At 35.5% G+C, this 23,007-nt stretch overlaps 7 protein-coding genes across 15 annotated transcripts; 4 read left to right on the top strand and 3 right to left on the bottom strand.

Annotated features, from left to right (window-relative positions):
- The first annotated feature begins 1,216 nt into the window (after positions 1 to 1,216).
- LOC143346376 (myotubularin-related protein 10-B) lies at positions 1,217 to 4,973 on the top strand. Of its 4 annotated transcripts, XM_076774424.1 has the most exons (11): positions 1,217 to 1,401; positions 1,626 to 1,725; positions 1,830 to 2,024; positions 2,133 to 2,288; positions 2,373 to 2,497; positions 2,603 to 2,755; positions 2,830 to 3,134; positions 3,203 to 3,349; positions 3,405 to 3,577; positions 3,660 to 3,830; positions 3,903 to 4,972. In XM_076774424.1, exons 2-11 carry the CDS (start codon positions 1,663 to 1,665, stop codon positions 4,374 to 4,376), a joined length of 1,962 nt encoding a protein of 653 aa, XP_076630539.1. In that variant the 5' UTR covers positions 1,217 to 1,401; positions 1,626 to 1,662; the 3' UTR covers positions 4,377 to 4,972. The 4 variants fall into 4 exon arrangements, with proteins under 4 accessions (XP_076630539.1, XP_076630542.1, XP_076630540.1 ...); XM_076774427.1 differs by lacking the exon at positions 1,217 to 1,401 and having other exon boundaries at positions 1,408 to 1,725; positions 2,133 to 2,261; positions 3,903 to 4,973; XM_076774425.1 differs by lacking the exon at positions 1,217 to 1,401 and having other exon boundaries at positions 1,408 to 1,725; positions 3,408 to 3,577; positions 3,903 to 4,973.
- Positions 4,974 to 5,232: 259 nt separating this feature from the next.
- On the top strand, positions 5,233 to 7,214 carry Ts (Thymidylate synthase). Its single transcript, XM_076774428.1, has 4 exons — positions 5,233 to 6,234; positions 6,345 to 6,608; positions 6,676 to 6,938; positions 7,005 to 7,214. Exons 1-4 carry the CDS (start codon positions 6,066 to 6,068, stop codon positions 7,212 to 7,214), a joined length of 906 nt encoding a protein of 301 aa, XP_076630543.1. The 5' UTR covers positions 5,233 to 6,065.
- LOC143346378 (protein ILRUN) lies at positions 6,964 to 9,270 on the bottom strand. The gene is made up of 3 exons (XM_076774429.1): positions 8,886 to 9,270; positions 8,068 to 8,417; positions 6,964 to 7,990 (listed from the first exon to the last, which is right to left on the bottom strand). The coding sequence occupies exons 1-3, from the start codon at positions 9,041 to 9,043 to the stop codon at positions 7,884 to 7,886; spliced, it is 615 nt and encodes a 204-aa protein (XP_076630544.1). The 5' UTR covers positions 9,044 to 9,270; the 3' UTR covers positions 6,964 to 7,883.
- A 3,251-nt stretch (positions 9,271 to 12,521) lies between these two features.
- Positions 12,522 to 17,459, top strand: LOC143346339 (uncharacterized). The gene is made up of 5 exons (XM_076774347.1): positions 12,522 to 13,179; positions 13,763 to 14,012; positions 16,582 to 16,830; positions 16,901 to 17,148; positions 17,254 to 17,459. The coding sequence occupies exons 1-5, from the start codon at positions 12,522 to 12,524 to the stop codon at positions 17,457 to 17,459; spliced, it is 1,611 nt and encodes a 536-aa protein (XP_076630462.1).
- Crif (growth arrest and DNA damage-inducible proteins-interacting protein CRIF) lies at positions 16,489 to 19,818 on the bottom strand. 4 transcript variants are annotated; one of them, XM_076774353.1, is made up of 3 exons: positions 19,732 to 19,818; positions 18,841 to 19,338; positions 16,489 to 18,484 (listed from the first exon to the last, which is right to left on the bottom strand). In XM_076774353.1, exons 2-3 carry the CDS (start codon positions 19,296 to 19,298, stop codon positions 18,118 to 18,120), a joined length of 825 nt encoding a protein of 274 aa, XP_076630468.1. In that variant the 5' UTR covers positions 19,299 to 19,338; positions 19,732 to 19,818; the 3' UTR covers positions 16,489 to 18,117. The 4 variants fall into 4 exon arrangements, with proteins under 4 accessions (XP_076630468.1, XP_076630465.1, XP_076630467.1 ...); XM_076774350.1 differs by having other exon boundaries at positions 19,576 to 19,785; XM_076774352.1 differs by lacking the exon at positions 19,732 to 19,818 and adding an exon at positions 19,445 to 19,569.
- L(2)37cg (RNA polymerases I and III subunit AC2 l(2)37Cg) lies at positions 19,417 to 20,472 on the top strand. 3 transcript variants are annotated; one of them, XM_076774356.1, is made up of 4 exons: positions 19,417 to 19,549; positions 19,880 to 19,933; positions 20,061 to 20,158; positions 20,233 to 20,472. In XM_076774356.1, exons 2-4 carry the CDS (start codon positions 19,916 to 19,918, stop codon positions 20,441 to 20,443), a joined length of 327 nt encoding a protein of 108 aa, XP_076630471.1. In that variant the 5' UTR covers positions 19,417 to 19,549; positions 19,880 to 19,915; the 3' UTR covers positions 20,444 to 20,472. The 3 variants fall into 3 exon arrangements, with proteins under 3 accessions (XP_076630471.1, XP_076630469.1, XP_076630470.1); XM_076774354.1 differs by having other exon boundaries at positions 19,546 to 19,658; XM_076774355.1 differs by lacking the exon at positions 19,417 to 19,549 and having other exon boundaries at positions 19,794 to 19,933.
- Positions 20,473 to 20,661: 189 nt separating this feature from the next.
- Rps2 (ribosomal protein S2) lies at positions 20,662 to 22,318 on the bottom strand. Its single transcript, XM_076774349.1, has 3 exons — positions 22,270 to 22,318; positions 21,259 to 21,610; positions 20,662 to 21,181 (listed from the first exon to the last, which is right to left on the bottom strand). The coding sequence occupies exons 2-3, from the start codon at positions 21,607 to 21,609 to the stop codon at positions 20,687 to 20,689; spliced, it is 846 nt and encodes a 281-aa protein (XP_076630464.1). The 5' UTR covers position 21,610; positions 22,270 to 22,318; the 3' UTR covers positions 20,662 to 20,686.
- Positions 22,319 to 23,007: the final 689 nt, after the last annotated feature.

Below are 23,007 nucleotides of genomic sequence, written 5' to 3'. Positions count from 1 at the left end.
TCAGTTTGCCTTTGTCGATTCTCCGAAATTCTGAGTTCACGTACGCATGACCTGGCCTAGTTAAGAAAGTGGAATGAGGTGTCCCCGATGCACCCGGGGCTCCGTCTGGCATCTCTGCTAGGGTAACACAGTGTCACTCACACGAGCGGTGCGTTTCTATGTTCTTCCTTATTTTGCAATTAAAACAACGAAGACAAACAAGACCGGCGCAGAGGTGCCACAAGTGCACCGAAGATGCTCTCTCACACTATACCAGATCATACGTACGTGAGCTTGTAGAATTTCGGAAAGTCGAGAGAGAAAGGCTAACATTTGCCTTCTCGCTTTTGAACAACTGAAATCCGAACTCACATCAACGGCATACGATTTGGAATCTCGACTGCCCAGGCATTTTTACTTTCCGACCTATGTAGGATAACATAAGCAAATTATAATGTAAATCTATGGCAATAAATGATATAATTTCAAAGAATTCTATGTGTTCTCATCATTTTTACCTTTCTTTTCCTCTCCCCATTATTCCCTTAGCTATAAGATACATGCCACCTCTTCGCAAGACCGCCAGCATTTTAGAAATGATCCGGACACTTTGGAAATCCGGATGGCAAAACGCCCAAGTTTGTCGTGGAATAGTTCGTTATTTTCAACGATAGATGGCGTTTATTTTCGACCTCAAACCCCCTGGTGCTAAAACGCCCAAGTTTATCGTGGAATAGTTCGTATCGCCCACGCTAGATGGATTTCTCGACAAACTTGGACGTTTTACCACCAGGGGGCCTGAGGTCGATAAATAAGCGCCATCTATCGTTGAAAATAGCGAACTATTCCACGACAAACTTGGGCGTTTTAGCACCAGGGGGCCTGAGGTCGATAAATAAGCGCCATCTATCGTTGAAAATAACGAACTATTCCACAATAAACTTGGGCGTTTTGCCATCTGGGTTTTCAAAGTGCCCGGATCATTTCTAAAATGCTGGCGGCCTTGCGAAGAGGCGGCATGTATCTTATAGCTAAGGGAATAATGGGGAGAGGAAAAGAAGAGTAAAAATGATGAGAACACATAGAACTCTTTGAAATTATATCATTTATTGTCATAGATTTACATTATAGTTTGCTTATGTCGACTTCCACGAGGCGGTCCGAAATTACTTCGAGTAGCTTCGGAGAATCAAGAAAGAGAGCATATGTCAGTTTGCCTTTGTCAACTTTCCGTTCCTACGTTTGCTTGGTTGTTTTCAATTGCAAGCAAGGAAAAACATAGAAACGCAGCGGCAATGCACCGCTTCCGTGTGACTCTAGGCTAAGTGACAAACTCCACGTTACACGATAACAATATTTCACGGCGTTACCCGCGGCGAATGAACGCAACCTCAAGGTCTAGCAATGAACAGAGCACGATAGGTACGGATGAGGAAGAAGAAGTAACGAAATTATTCAGTATGAATCGCACGAGAGAATATAGTATCGCGATTTTGTTTCTGGTCGGAAAGTAGTCTTTTAATCGTGAACTCAAAAATGTCTTGACTTCGATTCACAATAAATAATCTACGATCGTGCGAGAATGAAATTAAAAGGAAATTAAGCAGAATCACGAGTGCCAAGGGATATTGTTTCTATGGTTCTAGTTCGACGTGGTCGACGACAATCATTTAAACGTTCGCGATGGAAAGCAAAAGCTGCAACAATTTTATAAGCTACGTGGGCCTCGAGGAACACGAGATGCAGGTAATTGCCAGCTGCGTTTTCATGTAAACATTAGGACATAACCTCAATTGCAGATATTGTAAATATCTTTCTTTGAAATGACGGTTCGTTAATATTTTGTACAGCCACTGGGTTCTAGTCGACGTAATTCTTTGTCCGAAAACAATATCAAGTTGCTACCTGGTGAGATTTTCATCACTGGAGCGAAAAGTGTTCTCATGTTCGCGCCCGTCAGCGATCTAAAGCAAGGAACGTCCGGCATCCTATCGGTCACAAATTTTAAGCTTACATTTATTACAACCGACGACACAAGCGGAGAAGTAAGTAAATCTTAAAAACGATTTGAAACGTTTTCTTAACTTACCGCTGTTTATAACTGTTTGTTAAATAATAAATACAATTTAAAAGAAAGAACATTTTCTTTACAGGATGTAGCTCGTCAACAGAATCATTTGTATGGATATATGGATACATGTTTGACAAACATTGAAGATATTTATATAACAGAAGGTGATAAGAAAAGAAGACTGGTACCTGGCAATACTGTACCATCTAAAGTAAAAGGGATATTTATTATTTGTAAAGTAATTATTCATGTGTATACTATTGACAGCATAATATTTAATATGATGCATTACTAAAAATGTATGATACATTATGAATTTTAGAATTTACGAACATGGTCCTTTTCTTTTAAATTTTCACCCATTGGAGACGGGCAAAAGCTGTTGCGGGCACTGTTACATCATGCTTTCCCCAGTAGACACCAATTATTATTTGCTTATGATTACAGGTTGATATCTAGTACATACAATTCATAGAAAATTTGCTGAGTAATATATCAAATTTGTACGCAACAATCTAAAACTAATTAATTTTTTCTATTTCCATGTTTCAGAGAAGCGTACTATAGCAGTCTTGATAAAGGTGTTCGTTTATTTCGAGACTTGTCAGACTGGATTAACGAATTAGAACGAACTATAAGTAATGAGAAACATAGAAAATTTTGGAGATTGTCTACTGCTAATGTAGACTTCAAGCTCTGTCGTAGGTAAATGTTGCGTTTGATGAAGCCTCTATTTACGTTTCGAATAATGTGTAAGAGAACAACAAATTTATTTACAGCTTGTCACGATATATAATTGTACCCGCATCCATTACCGATAGTCAGCTAATGGTCGCAGCTATGCACTTCCAAGGCAACCGTCCACCAATTTGGTCTTGGTCGAGCATACATGGTGCAGCATTAGTTAAAATGTCCGAACTTTCGCTGTTGGCTACTAAGAGAATGCAGGAAAATATTATGTTTGAGAACGTTCGCAAAAGTCACCCACGAAAAAGGGAACCGGTTGTTTTAGAATTAAATAAACGCGTTAGTGTAAAATTTATAGCTGTAGCCTTCTCAAAATTTGCTAATCTGTGCTCCCCAGGTGAATTTCATTTAGTATTGTATGAATTTCATTTCATTTGACATTCTTACGAACTCTGCTTATTTCAGAAAATATTAGGCAATTTTGGCTGCAGGATAATAATTTCTATTCATTGTTAGAGAATACGAAGTGGTTAAAGTGTGTATCATATTGTTTGCAAAAAGCTGTTGAAGCTTGCGAACACCTTCACCTAGAACGTTCTGTTATTTTACAAGGTAATCACGCTGTACTGCTCTTTATTATTCTCATTTTAAACAGATTGATTTTTAGAAGGTGCTGGCACAGATATATGTTGTATTGTATCGAGCTTAGTCCAATTGCTGCTGGATCCTTATTTTAGAACCATAAATGGGTTTCAGTCGTTATTGCAAAAGGAATGGGTTGCCGGTGGACATCCATTCTGTGATAGATTAGGTCATATTGCTAAGAGCAATTCGGAAAAAGTGTGTTAAATTTAATCGTAAACAATAATTGCTTTCTTGGTTTACGAACTTTAACGCGCAAAATTCCTTTTTCTTTCCATAGTCTCCGCTATTACTTCTATACTTGGATTGTGTCTGGCAATTATGTCAACAATTTCCCGGGGAATTCGAGTTCACGGAAACGTACCTGACAACATTGTGGGATGCTGCTCACGTTTCAATTTTTGATACGTTCATTTTTAATTGCGAGAAAGATCGGGTGGCGGCAGCTACAGTAAGCTCTTCAAAAGACTATAATATTCTTCGTTGAATGAACGTGCAATTTTCAGAATAAAATATTTTTTAGGAACCAAGTAAACCTCTTCTTGTTTATCGGAGCGTCTGGGACTGGAGGGAACAATTCAGTGAACAGGACATTTTACTGTTCTATAATCCTCTATACAATTTTTGCGAAACTGACGCAACAAAAAAGACCATAATAAAGCCCCGGTATAATATAGCTAGCTTAGAATTATGGACACAGTGTTATTTTCGTTGGATACCCGCTTTGGAAATCCGTAACGGTGGACATAATCACATAGAGCTTTACGCAAGATTATTACGAAATGACGTGAATAAGTTGAAGATGTGCATAAATGGAAATTGCAGTTCACCGGTCGACAAATCGAACAGCTATTCCGTTCAAATGAATATTGATAGTTTTTATCCGTTCTCGAATGAAAAGTCTGGAAACACAGTGAGCACGCCAATCATGAATAGCTCCACTTTAACTACCGAAAGCTTGTTAGACGCACAGTCTTTGATAACTACGTCCGATTGATGTACATATTACGATAACATTCATTCGTGATCCGTTAACGTAGAGAAGGATATTTCTTGCAGTTACACAAATTCTTCCTATCTTTTCGGTATCAAACTAGGGCTGAAACTACTTCATTGAATTTTTTATATTCAAATATTCGACGAATAAACCTCGAATTCTTAGCTATTCGAATAATTGAATATTCTGTGTATTGATTAAATATCTGAATATTCGTAGCATTTAAATAATGCGAAAAACTGAAATTTTTAAGTTTGTTAATCTTTTGTTTAAATTTAATTTTCTATTCAACGATCGCAATAGTAGTATTCGAAGTTTATTCGTAATATTTGAATAATTATAAAATATTTGAATAGTCCCAGTTCTATGTCAAATTGCATAGCATTTCCCCGAAACTATCGGCCACTTTGTCTCTGTGTATTTAAATTGTAAATACGAGTCGAATCTTGGCGAATGGTTAAACCAGTGCGTTTTATAAATTATTACTGCCCTTCCATGTTTGGCTCATTCAGTTTTCCTTGAATTAATACGATTACCAGTAACGTGGATACAAAGTTTTTCTTTTGTACGTATATCGCATTGTAACATAGCGGAATTAAAGAAAACTGATATTTAATAACACTCTGATGTTATAACTTAAATAACAATAAAACTATTTTTTGTAGAAAAAGTATAGTGACAGTTTATTTATTTTAATTACCCACAAACTTGAAAAAATTCAATCTACTGAAATGTTTGAACAGTTTTGAATAAAAATGTTACATTCGCTCGTAAACTAGCTTTCGCCCAGAGCTTTGATCGGCTGAATGTTGGTTCAAAAGATTCGTTAATAGATTATAATTCATAAATTTGTATTCGTTATGTGTGAATAAAATTTGCCCAACGTAAAACATTTTTTGTGTTTATATTAATACAAACTCAAAATCACAATACATATTTTCCATGTTTTTTATGTACATTTCCTTCTGCTTTTTCCTTTAATTTCGTAATTTTTATAGATTCTAAAATTTTATAATCCCTTATAACTGCTCCAAATATTATTTGAATCTAATTAATATCTAATTAATTAGATTCGAATTTTAATTATTTAAAAGGTAAGAAAAAGATAAAATGAGAGTGAGTCAGAGAGACTGAAAACGAACGAGAGACGATACAAGATAGATAGAACACAACCTGAATCTATCGCAAGGTATAGAGTCTTCCAATTGGTGGAATGATGTATATAAGAAGCGTTTTCACGTGATATTAAAGGGCAATGGCCTTTGGTGCCATTATGTCGTTACACTTTTGTCTCAGACGTTTTTACACAATTTAATGTCATGATACTGGGTGACATCAGATCACGACACTGCCAATTTTTAGTATTCACGGCGATCAAAGTTATGTCCTTTTTTGTCGTAGCACTAAAAAATCATGATTTACAATAGTCTCGTGTGAAAAGGCACCCGAAAGATTAACGAAGAATTGGTGGAAAAAAGGCGGGAAAGGTGGGAAAAAGAGAGAAAAAGTCCGAGAAAGGCGTGCATTAAAACATGCTTCGTACTTGCGTTGACGTTAATTTTTGAACAGCTCTTATTGTACGTTACTTTTATACATTATCTCGGTTATACTGATATTTCCTTTTAAATCGTGAGCGAGTGCGACATAATTTCATCAAGTGAAAGTACAAAATACAAATTAAATAAGAAAATGGAACAAACTGAATTAACACATGCTCAAAATGAAAAACAACACGAAGAATATCAATATTTACATTTAATTGACAAGATTATTAAAGAAGGAGCGAAAAGGATTGATCGCACTGGTGTGGGAACATTGTCTATTTTTGGCGCCCATATGCGATTTAGTTTACGAGACAGTAAGAAAACTTAACTTACGAATGAACAGAATAATTTGTATTTCCGTAAGAAGTAACACACCCTCCTGTAGTTAAATATAACAATATGAGATTAAGATAATCGATTGTAGGTATATTTCCATTATTAACTACAAAACGAGTATTTTGGAGGGCAGTAGTAGAAGAATTGTTATGGTTTATAAAAGGGTCAACAAATGCTAAACAATTGTCAATGAAAAATGTTCATATTTGGGATGGAAACAGCTCACGTGCATATTTAGATTCATGTGGTTTCGTCGATAGGGAAGAAGGAGATTTAGGACCTATTTATGGATTTCAGTGGAGGCACTTTGGTGCAAAATATGAAAACATGCATACTAATTACACGGGGCAAGGTAAATAATCACATGTTATATGTAAAGTTAATAATCAATACCTTAACATATATTTTTATGTATGCAGGTATTGACCAATTGCAAGAAGTAATAAACAAGATACGAAATTCTCCAGAAGACAGAAGAATAATAATGACAGCTTGGAACCCAATTGACATTTCACAGATGGCCTTACCTCCATGCCATATCCTCGTTCAATTCTATGTGAGTAATGGTGAATTATCCTGTCAGCTTTATCAAAGAAGCGCTGACATGGGTCTTGGAGTGCCATTTAACATAGCATCTTACTCATTATTGACATATATGTTGGCTCATATTACTAATTTAAAGGTAAGTTTCTACAAAGGGAGTCATATGGATTTTTAACAGAAACTATATTTCTTCTTTTACTTTTAGCCAGGTGAATTTGTACATACAATGGGTGACTGTCATGTGTACCTTAACCATATATCTGCGCTCGAGGAACAAATTAAACGCGAGCCGAAACCATTTCCACGTTTAAAAATAGTTGGGAACGTTGAAAATATCGACGATTTTGTAGTGGAAAATTTTGAATTGAACGGATATGAACCGCATCCAAAAATTTCAATGACAATGGCCATTTAACAAATACAGTCACATTACACCAAAATGAACTATTGTTTATTCGATTCAAGTCGATTGCTGTTAAGAAAGTAAGCATCTAATCTGTCTTTGAATTGGTAAATGAATATAATTCACTGTGTGTTATAATTTCTAACCGCATTTATACTTTATTTCCTAATAAAAATTATGTTTTTAATAAACTCGTATCTTAGTAATTGTACATATGTGTATATATATATATATATACACATATATTTATGTATAATATATATATATATATATATTTCAATTTTTTTTCAGTACCGGTCTCAAATGTGGTCCATACGTGTCTGTTACAGATTTACATTACGCGAGTGTATGTTATTCATCAAATTTTGTATTACAGAGAATATCGCGGGAAAAAAACACATTTTGACGTAACTGACAAGCATGGACGCTAAAAGGCCTTATGTAAACAATTTTCAAATCTAACAAAATTATGTTACTTCTATACAGTATTTAAATCCAGTACTTCCTTAAATCATGTAAATATCTGTTGGAAATATTGTTTCTTGTGTCACTAGCAGAAAATCATTCTATTATTTAAAGCAATATTTTAAATGAATATGTTATATTCACTTACTTGATTTAAAATAATTAACAGCATTAAAAAGAAAAAAAAATTTAAGGGAAGTCTCTGGATATCAGGGGCTAGCACATCTGTACATCATTAGATTGTGAAGTACTTAATTGATGCAGTTGTTGAGTAACTGCTAGAGTGCCACATTCATTCACCGTAATAATCACCCAAATGATGTCTAAAGAGAGGAAAAAAATTATCTATGCGATAAAGATGTTCTTGACACAAAAACATTACAAAAGCAAATACACTTACCCCCAAAATAGGAACCTGTTGATGTCATCATCCTCCATTTACTTTGATATACACCGGTAATGGGAGGGCTTGTAAGATCTACGCTTATTTCAGTCGTTTCTTTGGGACCTAAAGATGGAACTGGTACTCTTGTACATTCTCCCATTTGTACTCCTCCTGTATGCTGTAGACAAATCTCAGCAGGCCATGCTTCTGTACCACTATTTCGTACATGCCATGATTTTCGAAATTTAGTATTAGGTGGTACCGATTCTCCTTCGCCAATAGTACTATCACATACTAGTGCCATACAAGGGAATTTAAATGGAGACTCAAAGTCAAAATAACTACATATAGCTGCCTGAAGATTCCTGCAATTGCATAAAAATTATTCTTAATAATAATAGGAAACAATAAAGTCAATAAATCTTTATAGCTATTAACAAAACAAATTCATTGACAAATGCTTTCTAAGAGCATTGGCATGGCACCGACCATTGAGTTGCTACAAGAATATATTACACTGAAAACAAACGGAAAACTTCTCTACTCTTAGAGCCTATCAAAGATTTCAAAATTCTCTGTACTCTGTTCCCAACTTAGTTACACTTTAAGTGACGTTCGTTCAACGAATCAAAAGTTTAACCGATTACAAAAAACAACAAATGAATAAAGTCAAACGTAGAAGCGAATGAATTGCGTTCGCGAATATAAACTGTCAACAGTACGCAGATAGAGTCCGAGGTGAACATCATGTAAACATGGCGACGTTAGGGTTAGGTCGAATGACGAAAATTGGTCGTCGGTAAGAACGACATGTGAAAGGGACAGTATCTCACCAGTTATTCATATCGAGAAAGAACGTAGCAGTGGCTTCGTTCAGCTGGCTGCCAGCCAGCAGCTTCTGCAGCTGCTTCACCAGATCGTCCTTATCGGTGGTGCCTAGACAGCTGAACTGGCGCAACAAATGCTGGTCCAAATCGTTATCCACGTTCATGATGCGCTCCCTTAATCGTTCAGTGCCCCATGTAACGTAACTGTCAATTTACACGCACCTTCTTAAACACGTCCCTATATCCTCTTAATCTTTAACTGCAAATTATAAATGTCATTCTTCGTGACGTTCGTCCGTGCGCAGCGGGTGCATGTATCCACGGTACACTCTGTACGAGAAACACGCAAAACTTGAAGATCACTTCCGTACAGTCCGTACAGTCGAGGTGAACTCACTCGTCTTCCGTTCCCTTTGTGACGTCCGTCGCCTTGACCTTGGTCACACCGTAGATACCAAGTTTTTGTAGCTGATAAATTGATATGTAAAAACTTAGCAAGAAAAGTGAACATACGTAAAATCGACTCGTCCGTTTTTACGTCTGTTCCTACTTCTATGTATTACGGGTTACATGCGTACAGGGACCGTTGATTTTATCATATCAGTTTTTGATCTTTTCGTTACTTCAAAACACATTTGAAGTACGCAATCATAGATCATAGTTTCGGGTCTAACGTATCGCCACCAATATTTATATTCGAGGGATAGGAAACGTTTCAGTTCATTCGCTGGCGCATCGAACTGTTACTATTGTATTCTGTATAAGGTATCCAATGGGGTCTATAATGAACGATAGCAAAAAATGTTATCCGCTGAATTTTTATAACAAATATTAATATCAATACGTTCATTAATTATATTGGTGAAGAATTAATCAATATGATTTATTAGAAAAAATAATATTATAAACATTTTAGAATAATTTATAGCTTTGTTTGTAGAGCTGATATTATAACATTCTAAATACATAAAATATTACGCAATGAAATCTTTATCCAACTCCAAGCCTAAATTATATACATACATATGAGTTAAAGAAACTTTTTTCTTTTAGGTGATACAATAGTACCTGCTGCACTTTTCTTGCATATTCGAAATACGGCACTAAAAGCACAATGAACAAATTACAATAAATATTGTCCTGAAAAATATAAGATAAAATATACAATTGAGTAGGTATGTAGGGATTCGATTTAGAGCAGTAGAAGCGTGAGCACATGTGTATTTTAGCGGTAGCGCATAAATGATTAAATTTAAGAAAGAAGAAAAAATAATATGAGAGCATTTAAAGAGAGCGAAATAGCTTGTAGGATTTTAGATATGGATATAGGAAAATCAATAGCATAGTTTTGAGGCAAATAAGTATGTAACAGACTACGGAAATAAGGTTAGGAAAGTAACAAGCGTAAAACAAACCTAGTATCTACGTTCAGCGGGAAAAAGGGAATAAGAGATAGTAGAAATAGTAGAAATGTAGATAACTAAATAGGAACAGGGAGCATAGGAAGTAGGAAAGATAAATAGAATAGAGTACTGGAAAAGAAAAGGAAAAGAAAAATTTAATCAAAGAGGGCAGGAGTTTAAAGACAAAAAGGAGGGTAATAAATAAATATAGTAAAAGAAGAGTAATTGTAAGTCATAGTATATCAAAAGAAAAATGGAAAAAACATTTTATGAATCTATTAGGAGGAAAGGAAACGAGGGAACTATCTAAAAAAAGAAGAAAAAAGGAGATGGATATGGAACCTGACCTAACAGCAGAAGAAATAGAATTCTGCATCTTTACAAATCTTAATTCTTAATAGACACATTAGGTCCAAGGAATAGTCGATTTTTTATCATTGGATTTCTTGAAGATATGAAATATTCAAAAACTGAAAAACTTCATATAGATAAAATAAAGTTTATAGTACATTGAGGATCACATGAAGGATTAGTGAAATGACGTTGTGATTACCAATTGGTAGAACGTGACGTTTTTTGTGTTACTCCACTAATCAGAAACTTAGCACCATAGGGACATGCACCGTAACTGCGACAAATTTAATGCTGTGCATGAACATTTTCAAATGTAAACAGGTTAATAAATTGCAAAACCACATTTAAAAAATAATATTACAAATATATATTACAAAATTGCATATAATAAATAAATTAAAACAACATTTATTACTAGTCATTTTACATTTTAGTACAACATTGAGGCGATTTCCAATGATGTAGATATACATGCGCGGACATCCCTTCCATTACGGCCACAATCAGTGGATGCGCACGCATCGCACCGCGTAACACTTGAAATACGAAACAGAAGGCAGTCGCGGTCTGAAGTTGATCATGTAGATGTTCCAAAAACGTCTGATTGCAAGGTGATACCATTTACAAAGTTGAAGCTCGTTGGTCGCGTACGAAAGCATCAATTAGGTGTTCGAGAACGTGCACACGTACAGTTTGCGATGAAACATCTCTGAGCCGTGTTCGAGTCGGTTACGTTTCTTTTGCCAGTAAACGCTGCCGGTAAAAATCGACGACAAGACAGTTTTTCTTTACCGTGGTATAACGAGTACAGGCATCGATGAGACATTCGAAACCCGTGTACAGTCGTCTTTTCGCTGACAGCAGGACCTCGTGATGAAAGTCGGAACTCGTTTCACGACGATTCGTTTTGTCGCGACAATCGTTGAATAATCTGCACAGGTTCGTCGCTATCGAAAAAGAAAGAATCGAGGTAAGAAAACACGTTCTATTATATGGCAAATTTGCGCGCGACGCAATCGACATTAACGTTGGAAGAAATTAAAAAGCTTCCGAAAATTAAAATTTCGATAATTTTAACGGGAATGTTTCTAAGAACGATCAAGACTTTCGTATTTCTTAAATTTGACAGTGATCGTGTCACTGATTCGATTTCTCGAGATCTTTGTTCCGCGAGAAGAACTTTTGTCTCCTTTTTAAACCCTTATCTTTTCTTTATAGGGGTTTCACTTTGCATGATTTTGGAGATTATATTATACGCTTTTATCTATTTCTTTTTAATGCAATTATTTTGTTGTTTATCTTTTGGAGTCAATATACATACGTTGTCATCGTTTTACGACATAAGATTCGGGTACCCAAATGTTACACATTTTTGGGTTCTTGTCCCGACCCGACCCGAGGTTTGGATCACCACACGCTAGTGTTCCTGATTTCTTAATATTTTTTATTTATTTTTCAATATTTTAATTCTCAACAAATTAAGAGAAATATTGTAAAATATTTTTTTCTTATTCTTCGGAGTGTTGGACGACTAACACTACACTTTTCCGCAATATAACGCGTTGACGGACCGTCATTCAAAAGAGGAGCGATTTTTTTTAAACAATTTGAAGAAATTGGCTTCATATTTATTCTTGTGTTACTTGCATGCCTTTTCATTCGACTCGCTGTGAGAAACCGAGATTTAAGACGTATAATAACGTACTGTGAACAAACGGAGTGGCTCGATGTAAACATGTCGCTAGTATTACATTTAAACAGAAACTAGTATGTAATGTATGTAGAAAACTTACTTTTTCGTATTACATGTCATTTGCAACAATGATTTACTAACAAAAACTCCTAACATTGGTTCAGTTATGGTCCTCAAATAACCCTTAACAGGATGATTGGACCGTCTTCGGGTACCGGGGGCGTTCCGGATCACGAGTTGTCCGACAATCAATCGCGTGCTGCAAGAAAACGGATCTTCGATGATCTGGACATCGAGAGCTTCTGCGAGGAAGTTCAAAACAGTCGGAAACGGTACCAGTTCCAGGATATCGAGACTCCTATGGAGCTGATTGCTTCCAATCAAATGATCGGCGACAACGCGGCACTATTTTCTCCGCTGTCGGCCCAGGAAGCTGTAGAGGAGTGTCCTGTCGCGCGGCTGGAGGTTCTTCTCGTGGACGGGACGAATTGTACCTGGACAACCGTCTCCGAGCTGGAGTCTCAGCAGAGCATTGCTGAGATCGCGGCGTCACCATCAACGTCTACCTCGTCGTCGGAACATCGACGCGAGCAAGTGCTCCAGGATGTCCAGGTCGAGGAGACGAGCTACCAGGTTGACTCGAGTTACTGGGAACCGGTGGTTACGATCCCGTCAACGAATTTCCAACAAAACAAGCCCGCGCCGCCTTCCGGTAGTCAGTATCAACAGCAACAGTTCGACGATCAGGAAACTGGGAACCTTTCTTGGTTGCTGGACTTCAAGTTGGACCCGTTCATCGAAGCTGCCGATGACAGATCCACCGTGGCGTCGTCCAAGGATAATCAAAATGGTGTTGAGCTCTTTGGGGGGCCATTAATTAAGCTTTTTCGCTCGCATGTTGAAACTGCTCGCTGTAGCTTCTGTTATGCGTCTGTAGCTATGGACCAAAGACATTCGTTGAAATTAGAGTGGGGCTCATTTAAACGATACAGTAGTGTCCACATCGGGACTGGCAGTGGTCATTTTCTTTTCGTAAATCAGCCGATTATTTATCTGTAGTGACAATATTCCTCGGGATAACGTCCTTAAATATTAGTTAAATCGATGTATTTAAAATTTTGCACAGATCGCTCTACAAGACGAGAATAAGCTTACGAGAAACTTCAGAAAGATTTGTTTTAGTCACAAAACATTGACAATATAAAGTTGATGTTTTTAAGCATAATGTATACAGTAACAATAAACATTGAAAATTTCTGCGTACAAATTCGCGCACCCCCCAATCATAGAATACATTCGTATTTCATGTTGCCTCGTGTTGCTTCGAATAGATCGACAAAAATTTAAAAATCGCATGCGGAGCGCAAAAGATTTCATTTTTAATGTTTATGCAGAAATCGTCGCTATGTATTTGAGTATTATTCCTTGTTCAGGGAGCAAGGCGAAAGTAAACGGACGTTCCTATGGTTCTGGCTACGTCAACGATGTTAAAAGAAGTTACAACGAGAACGGTTCGTCGCATCAGGACGCGATCCAGAATTACCAAAGTCTTGATAATAGAAACGTTGCGCCTTCCCGATGCAACGGACCGAAGAAGCCACCCTTCACCTATACAGAACTCATTGAACACGCTCTCCGAGAAAGGGGAGAACTCACCGTTTCGGCCATTTATCAGTGGATCTCGTAAGTAGTATTCTGAATTACTAGAGATTTCTTACAAGCAATAGACAATCCTTAATACTTCTTAAGGGGTAAGACCACTGTAAAAACCTGAAATAAAGCGTTTTTTTTTTTTTGGATGGATGAAAAAGTAAGAGGATAATAATATTCAAGAATGTTATTAACCATGTTGTTAAGTGTTACAAAAAAAGAATTTATTCAAAAATAGTGCAAAATGACGACGCTGGAGCCATTCTCGCGAGGCGTGTTTTAAATTTCAGGCGCTCTGCGGCACGCAGTGTAACTGACGCGTATCTGGAAAAAAATAAAAAATTTTCTCTTAATCTACATGAGTATAGCTAGAGAAATACGTAGGGGTTTTTTGAAACATTAATTTTTGTGTGATTGGCGAGCATTTAAAGTAGAAAGTTCAATTTTGTACAAAAAATGGGGCAATCATTTGTCAATAAATAATGTTAAAGTTAACTTATCGAAGATTCCCTACGTATTTCTCTAGCTATAGTCATGTAGATTAAGAGAAAATGTTTTGTTTTTTTCCAGATACGCATCAGTTACACTGCGTGCCGCAGAGCGCCTGAAATTCAAAACACGCCTCGCGAGAATGGCTCCAGCGTCGTCATTTTGCACTATTTTTGAATAAATATTTTTTCTTGTAACACTTAATGACATGGTTAATAATATTCTTATATATTATTATCCTCTTACTTTTCCATCCATCCATCAAAAAAAAAAAAACACTTTATTTCAGATTTTTACAGTGGTCTTACTCCTTAAATCCTGAAATCTGTAAATACCTTGGACAAGGCAGCTAAATAATTATCTATCCTATCCATATGCAAGAGATATGTGTTTTTATATTTAATTATATTTATGTATAATTTTTTATTTATAAATATATTGATACTGAGCGCGAGTATTTCAGAGCCGCGCATAAAAAAGTTTGTAGGGTCGCGGGTTGAATACGGATGTTCTAATCATTCTGAATTATTGTAAGAATTTTACATTAATTAATATGGTAATACATTAATTCTTATAAGTTCTCTGCATCTTGTTAGTAAAAAAAAAAGAGTAATTGTATTATGGACGTTCAACGATAGAAAATCGGTCGAGAAGGAGTTCAGGGGCTCGATTATCTATAGCGTTGTTCCTCGCGAGTCCGCGATCGAACAGGTGAAAGCACAGAGCCAGTAAATTGTGCGCATTCGTGTTGGGGGGAGGTTGCAACGATGAGGAAAGCTGGTACCAGGTAGTACCACGTAGCGAGGGCAGCGGTGCCAAGGGGTACCATCTAAGAACCATTCTGACCCTCCCTGACTAGCCACCCCGCATCGAGACAGGCCACGTTCTCGTAAATTCGTAGAAACCCGTTTCCTACATTTGCTGTTAAAGGATGCTATATTCGTTCTTACGTCTTAAACGTAAACCTAAACCTTCGGCAGTGTACACTGCCATCCATAAGTTTGGGGTCGGTACCATAAATTATATCTCGTCAAAAGTTTCTTAGCACTACGTATAAGATACTCTTGCAATTTTCCTCCTGAATAATTATATCCTTTGACTCCAGAAACCTGCGTTGTCCATAATTATATTCGGAGAATGACATTTAAAAACAAATGTTTTATGAGCTATTATAATTTCATACTTTAAAAAAGAAAAATATGAATGAAACAGAAGCGATTACATATAAGGCAGCATCTTCCTTTTTCAGTTGGTTCCTTGTTTCAGATTTATTTTTAGTTTCTTTCTTCGTATGTTTTCTATAGCATTCATAACGTGATTTTCTAATTACAGTTCAAACTTATGTTATCGATTTGCTTTTGTATTCATTCATTAGTTAACTCTTGTGGACTGATACTTCGCCCGTTTACCTTTTAAAAGCATTCTAATTTAGTTAAGTTGCTATAAGAAAAAAATCTGCATTTAAAAAAATATATGATGGGGGAGGGGGGAAGATACCGTTAAATTAATTTAACAATCATTATATGATTATACGATACTTTAACTACCAAAAATTTAGTAATTACAAAAATCGGGAACTAAGATAAGCGTTGATGCAAGTCAAAGTTGAATTCCAAATTTCAAGTAGAATCGATTGCTCTATAGAATGCATTATCTCAAAAGTGAATTTTTGTTTTTATACAATCATTATGGTCACTGGAGCGAGAAAAACTACCATTTAACACAGTAGTCCATATTCAAGGCGGTTTGTCGGGTCTCTTGTCCTCTCCTATCGAAAGCAGGGAATTAATTACAGGGGTGTGTAACACGCCGTGACATCGCCACGAGCAGGTGAAGAAAATTATTCTTGTGGGAGAGTGCAAGCTTGTCGACGTCTTTTTACTGGTAGTGACTAGTTAAACGACAGAAACTGTTTAATCCTGTATCATGACAGTGAGGTAAACGAGGATTCAAACTGTTTTTTTTTCTTTCATTTATTCTATATTTTCAATCAGTTACTCTATTATCAATATTATTTAATCTGTTTTTCCTTTAATGTAATTTGATATTCATACATACACCTGAAATGAAATTGTGACGATTAATGGTGTGAAATTTGTGAATGTTTTTTTAGTGAACATTTTCCCTATTACAAAAGTAACGATGATCGTTGGAAAAATTCCGTGCGACACAATCTTTCGATAAACCCTCACTTTCGAAAGGGATCGAAAGCACCGCACGGAGCTGGACACTTATGGGCAATTGCAAACCGATCCGGAGATTCTAGACCTCGACAGATTATCAATACTTCTATGACCAATTCTTCTATGAAACAAGCCACCAAAAACACTCTGGAAACTGAAAATTCTCGAAAAAGTATCAGGTATTCACTGCGTACAGATTATCTTTAAAATTAGTATCGCTCGCTTATTGAAATTGTTATTTTTTTCCAGTCAAATCAACCCTATAGATGAAGTGGAAGCAGCGACTGCTAGTATTACGCAACCATCGTCGGAAGAAGAGACCGAGAACATTGTGAATTCTGTAACTTTGGAACACTGCGCCGAACAAATTCTTAGCGGTATTAAGAAAGAAGTAGAGGTACAGTATCTGGTTCCTATGATGATGTCTAACAATGAACATAATTCGAGCCAGACTAGTCAACAGACGCAGGAGCTTCATTATCCTGTGAAAGAAAGCGGTAAGATCAATCCCTTCAACAACTAAAAATACATGTGGAGTTTGTACAGTTACTGTCTAGTTATGAAAGATGTATCTAAAGAAATGATCAATCTTTTTTTTGTAGATTTCCTCAATCCAGTGTCCAAAGAGGTAGTAGCAGAGGAATGTGGACTCATAAGCGAAGGTTATCTAGTCACGGACATAAATCCGACAACGTTAGGTCTTAATATGGTCGAGCCAGAAATTATCACGCCGGAAAACCTCTTCGGCGAGGAATTAAATTTTCAGTTCTACGAATTGTCGTCCCCGTCGCAAATTCAGTCCGCCTGACATATGGAGAGAAACAAATTACGTTTGATTGTCATCGATCATACACACGTCCAAAATATTCAGAACTGCGATCAAGTCGAAAACATTGATAATTGCAATGTTCACAGTGCCATTGAAGAAAACAAGTCTCAGGAAATTCTTATCGATCGAAAATCGTCCTTAATATTACATACCATTACCGAAAATTCTGACACACCTTCGACAGTCGAAAGCTGATTTTTTTCTAATAACGCTACCACAAGATTTACACAAATCTAGTCGAATGTCACGAACGGTTGTAAAACTCGTTTCATCGAAGTTTTCCCAGGAAATTAACCAAAAGAATTTAAAGAAAGTGCAACATACTATTGTCAAAATTGTGCCTGAATATATACCCTATCGAGTCATTTAATGATACTACACATTAGTATAGTTTCTTCTAGCTCTTGCAGAGTAACATGTAACGTTTTTTTGTATTAGTAAAAGGAAATATAATATTTACTATAACGTGTAAATATTATTCTTCTGTTTAAGGTTCTTTCCATAAAAAAAATTCTGTTTCCGTTAAAAGTTTGTATGCTTTAAACAGAAATCAACTAGGACAAATTTTTTGCTGAGTGTCAAGTTTACTAAGTATATAGAAATTATTTTTAAATACAATGTGGTTTGATTAAAGTGTTTACTTTGTAGGTTCTTCAACCGTTTGTGATCCTTTCCTATCTTCTGGATCTTCATTTTTTTTTACTTCAGTATCTGTTTCTATAGGCATGTTCTTTGCTAAGAGTTTCTGTTGCCTGTCGAGCATTCGTTGTTTCTTAGCTTCTTTTCGTTTCTTTTTATCCTCTTTCTCCAGTTTAGTCATCATCTCCGCGATTTTATCGCTGGTTACATGACCTGCAGCTATTAACTGACGTCTAATTTCTTGTACTCGACGTTCTTTCTTCATCTTAGCTTCTTCTGCTTCTAGTTTCTTTTTAGCAATTTTTTCTTCTACCTCCAATATTATATCATTCATTTTTAACATTTTAGCTTCAATCTCATTTTGCCTGTAAATATGTATAAATTATACACGCGCGGAACCATTATTAAATGTTTAGAACATGTGTTGCAAAGGACTTATACCAGTATTTTACCATTATTTTTCAGTTATACGAAAATACTAATATATTTATCAATAATTACTTTGGTTTTTCTATTTCATTACAATTCTCAAAATTTGTTTTAACCAGAGATTTAAAACTAGTACCATTTTCTTATTGTACTTAAAATACCAGTTTCACATACGGAAGCCAATATGCTACTGAAATTGCTGTATATCGAACTTAAAATAATTACCACTAGCTGGTGCCACTTTTTAGCAATAGAAACATTGTATTGTAAAATGTTACATAGTTCATTGTACCTAGTCATTATAGCCTCTTCTTCTTCCTTGTGTTTCTCTTTGATCTTTTGCCATCTTTCTTGAAGAGTCAATGGAAATGCAACTCTTTCGTATTCCTTCATATCTTCTAATTCCTCGTGTGTAGGCCATGCAATTCCTGCAGGTATCCCTAATGCCTTCATACCATATTTTCCTAATATTCCTCTTTTGTATTTCAATGTATCGTGAAACCAAGTTATAGACTTCTCATAAGGTTTTTGATCAAATAATATATTTCTATGTTGAGGGTTAAGTCTGGACTTGTTCCTTCGACTTTCAATATAAAGGTTTTTGGATTTTTGTTCATCTCTATCTATATAAACTGGTTCACTTTCAGCAGACTGAATAATATCTTGTGCTTTAGATGCAAAACATCTACTAGTACAGCTTTCAAAATTTATTGTTAGCCGAGGATTAGCAAATAACGTTTTTAAAAACATTTTGTACTTTTGTTCAACTTATTCCTTTCGTCTATGTTTTCTGCAAAACAAAACTATTATTAACCATATCGCCATAATAATAAAATATTGGATTTAGTAATACTCCATACAATATTATATTTTTAAGTGATATGTAAAATATTTACTCGATCAGTTTCAATCATTTATTAATTTCTTTACTACGATAAACGTTGTGTGGCGTATGTCGTTAAGTACAATTTGCAATTTTAGCGTATAACAACGAATTAATGGTACGTAAGGTTAGGTTTGCTATTACCTAGGAAGTTAGGTTCCGACGGAGCGATGTACACGCGTTCAACGAGTTAATAAATTTCTTTCGCGTAATTATTTTGTTTACACGTGAGTTTTGTAACTATAAAATTTGTCATTAATGACATATAAATATCCTTAATGTTTGATTAAATTCTTGTACCTTAATTGTACGATACAAATTATCAGTGGTGTCTGCATGATTAAAATCATATGTCAATACTACTTTACATTAACGTGCTAATATCACGAATACCGTATGAAAGTGTTAGGAATAAATTATAGGTAATATTATACATATTATTTTATAGGCATTTGTTTAAAGAATAAATAATAAATTATCAAAAATGGGCCGACTAGCAGAGGTACGTTACTGTGTCAATATAAAATTATTTTTTAACTTTTAAAAATGTTTCTTAAATTATAAAAGTTCGAATTATTGGTACTATTTTGATAAAAATTAATTTGTCTTATTACAATTAAATTTCGTAGGTAGCCGGTGAGCAATCATCTGATCAAAACAAAACTTTCGTATTCATGGACGAAGGTTATACTTTAGGAAACTCCTTAGTGTCCGTAATCTTGCAAAAGTATGAATAAACTTTAATAGTAAGTAATAAAATGTTTTATTTTTAGACCTAAAATTTTGTGTTATTTTGTACAGCCCTGATGTGGAATTTTGTGCTTGTTTTGTCAATCATCCAGCAGAGGGAAACATATACTTGAGGATTCAAGCAAAGAAAGGAAAAGCAGTAGACATATTAAGAAAAGGATTGAAAGATTTCGAAAAGATCTGTGATCATACCTTGGATACATTTAATAATGCTTACGATCAATTTAAAAACTCTAAAGACAAATTTGTAGACAACGTATAATTTTTTGTTTATTTTCTAATAATCATAATTTCAAAAATAAAATATGTTTTTATATTATTTTGTTCGACCCATTGCGTTTATTACGAAAAGACAAAATGGATCATTAATCCTTTCAAGCACGTGATTAGTAGTAAAGCATTAATATCATAGAAATAGAAATAATTTCTTTACTTTAAAAGGACGAAAATGGTTAGAGAAAAAAGTATACTAAACTCAGATAATTTGCATGAAGGTTTATTTCGTTTAAGCAGTCTCAGCGGGTCTCTGTCCTCCCATTACTCTGTGGTTCTTAGACAAAAAGTCTGCAAACTCTTGATAAGGTGCCTTTCGCAGTGCCTGATCGTGCCAGAGATCTGGTGTCAGGTACGCGTAAGTCTTAGCAATAGCCGCGTAAGTAGCTTTAGCGAAATTGCCAAGTGTACACGTAGATCCTCTTGCCGATGTGTAGCAATCCTCGATACCGGCCATTTGTAGTAGTTTCTTAGGTACAGGCGCAGAGACAATGCCCGTACCTCTCGGTGCGGGTATTAAACGTACTTGAACCGATCCACATTTACCAGTAACTTTACAGGGTACCGTATGAGGAAAACCGATCTTATTTCCCCAGTAACCACGACGCACGGGCACGACTGAAAGTTTTGCCAAAATAATAGCACCACGAATAGCAGTGGCTACTTCTTTGGAACATTTTACGCCCAGACCAATGTGACCTTTGTAGTCGCCAATCGCAACAAAAGCCTGTAAGATTATTGGAAGTTGTTGATGAATCGTGAATACAATGGATTATATTGTCTGCATTTTTCTGTTAACTCTACCTTGAAGCGTGTACGTTGACCGGCCCTAGTCTGCTTCTGTACAGGCATAATTTTTAAAACTTCGTCTTTCAATTCAGGTCCAAGGAATTTGTCAATAATATCATATTCTTTGATAGGTAAAGAGAAGAGGTAAATGTGCTCCAGAGATTCGATCTTCCCATCCCTGACCAAACGGCCAAGTTTAGTAACTGGAATCCATTCTTTACTATCTTCTTTACCACGTCCACGCCCACGACCTCTTCCTCTGCCACCACGGCCTCTACCTCGTGATCCTCCACGATCTCCACCACCGCCTCGAGAGCCAAATCCTCCACGGAATCCTCCACGCGTGGCTGGAGCAGCGTCCGCCATTCTGTAATGTATTAGGAACATTAAGGTTTCTGAATTGATACATAGTATGGATATCATACTGAAAAGATTATCAAAAGTTTCTGATTTATTTATTTTAGATAAGCATTACATATTTGCATGTTAAGAAAATTCATTCGACAATAGGGGTTTCACTGAACAACTATATTTTCAACAATTTTAAATATTTTTATATGAAAAAATTGTTTACTTTTTAAGTATAGGCCAAAACCATGCAACAAAATTAGATACGCAAGTGTTATAGTTTTATTTGTTTAAATTCTAAAGAGCACAAAGAATTCGCATCTAGACTAGAACAGTTTTTTACTATACAAACAAAAATAAAAAATCTATTTCCAGATATTTTTAGGATTAGTAGCAATTAAGAACTCCGTTGCTACGCTGGTATTCGCGATCCAATGTTTCAATAATAAATGATTATTTATGAAAGGTCGGAAGATTTGTCATCAAGCATTGTTGCTGATTTAACCTTCAAACACGTGGCTGTTAATTACAATATTTCTTTCAATCATTTGATAATAAATCATTCTTTTATAGTGTTTCTAGAGTTGTGGTATCATTTACGTGAGAAAGAATAGTATAAAAAATATACAGAGCAAAAATTTTAACGATGAAATTAAAAAACAACTGTAGATTACTCACGTTAATTCTTCCTTCTAGGTATGGTTACGGAAGAAAGACCAAACAGTTTGCGAGAAGTCGCAGAGTCGAAGATAAATCGATACATCTCGACACAGTCGTTAGATCCGGCGTTTAAATTTTGAATTCTAGCCGCGAATACTAAAATACATTTTTCATTTATCGTTTAAACAAAATATTGCATAATTTGCGGCGTTGCAATATATTTGTTTGAAAAATACGTACTATATATGATTTATAACGATTTACTACGTCCTGATATACAGTAAATAAAGGCTCTACTATTATCTTATAGATACTATCGTACAAAGCAGGCCATGAGTTTCTCTGTCATGCTATTTCGCGTGTGATATCAATTAGACAAAATGGCTAAGTAAAAAACAGGTATCTCCATTTCCAGACCTCTACTCTATTCTACTCCATTGCAGTTTTGATTTATAAAAAAAAGTGAGGAACAACGACTAACATAAGATATCGCAGAAATGACACAGTGAAGCTCTCTCGCTATTTAACAAAAATTTTCGTTAATCAACCACGAAATCGATATATTATAATCCTTCGTAAGAGTGACGTCTAATATGAAATAAAAAAATACATCTACAAGTACGAGCGTAAACGAGAAAGAAAAATTTATTTAAAAATATGAAATGAAATAACCTCTTTTTGTATTTTTTGTTTAAATATTGAAAAAACATTTCAGAGAGAAAGTAGAACCATTTCCAATTGATTTCGTTTTTAAAG

This window comes from Colletes latitarsis, chromosome 10 (assembly GCF_051014445.1).
Source record: "Colletes latitarsis isolate SP2378_abdomen chromosome 10, iyColLati1, whole genome shotgun sequence".
Classification (NCBI taxonomy): Eukaryota; Metazoa; Arthropoda; class Insecta; order Hymenoptera; family Colletidae; genus Colletes; species Colletes latitarsis.
Note: the sequence above shows the minus strand (reverse complement) of the source record. Positions and strands in the feature narration are given on the sequence as shown.

Bases quoted from the DNA above. Each gene is read 5' to 3' on its own strand.
- LOC143346378 (XM_076774429.1), bottom strand. From the start codon at position 9,043: ATGAACGTGGATAACGATTTGGACCAGCATTTGTTGCGCCAGTTCAGC. The intron at 8,418-8,885 runs GTGAGATACTGT...ATGCAATTGCAG, and splicing joins TTTCTCGATATGAATAACTG to GAATCTTCAGGCAGCTATAT. The intron at 7,991-8,067 runs GTAAGTGTATTT...TCCTCTCTTTAG, and splicing joins AACAGGTTCCTATTTTGGGG to ACATCATTTGGGTGATTATT.
- Rps2 (XM_076774349.1), bottom strand. From the start codon at position 21,609: ATGGCGGACGCTGCTCCAGCCACGCGTGGAGGATTCCGTGGAGGATTT. The intron at 21,182-21,258 runs GTAGAGTTAACA...ATAATCTTACAG, and splicing joins GTCAACGTACACGCTTCAAG to GCTTTTGTTGCGATTGGCGA.
- Ts (XM_076774428.1), top strand. From the start codon at position 6,066: ATGGAACAAACTGAATTAACACATGCTCAAAATGAAAAACAACACGAA. The intron at 6,235-6,344 runs GTAAGAAAACTT...AATCGATTGTAG, and splicing joins GCGATTTAGTTTACGAGACA to GTATATTTCCATTATTAACT. The intron at 6,939-7,004 runs GTAAGTTTCTAC...TTTTACTTTTAG, and splicing joins CTCATATTACTAATTTAAAG to CCAGGTGAATTTGTACATAC.
- Crif (XM_076774353.1), bottom strand. From the start codon at position 19,298: ATGTTTTTAAAAACGTTATTTGCTAATCCTCGGCTAACAATAAATTTT. The intron at 18,485-18,840 runs GTACAATGAACT...ACATATTTACAG, and splicing joins GAAGAGGCTATAATGACTAG to GCAAAATGAGATTGAAGCTA.
- LOC143346339 (XM_076774347.1), top strand. From the start codon at position 12,522: ATGATTGGACCGTCTTCGGGTACCGGGGGCGTTCCGGATCACGAGTTG. The intron at 13,180-13,762 runs GTGTTGAGCTCT...TTCCTTGTTCAG, and splicing joins GTCCAAGGATAATCAAAATG to GGAGCAAGGCGAAAGTAAAC. The intron at 17,149-17,253 runs GTAAGATCAATC...TTTTTTTTGTAG, and splicing joins TTATCCTGTGAAAGAAAGCG to ATTTCCTCAATCCAGTGTCC.
- LOC143346376 (XM_076774424.1), top strand. From the start codon at position 1,663: ATGGAAAGCAAAAGCTGCAACAATTTTATAAGCTACGTGGGCCTCGAG. The intron at 2,289-2,372 runs GTAATTATTCAT...TATGAATTTTAG, and splicing joins GGATATTTATTATTTGTAAA to AATTTACGAACATGGTCCTT. The intron at 3,831-3,902 runs GTAAGCTCTTCA...AATATTTTTTAG, and splicing joins ATCGGGTGGCGGCAGCTACA to GAACCAAGTAAACCTCTTCT.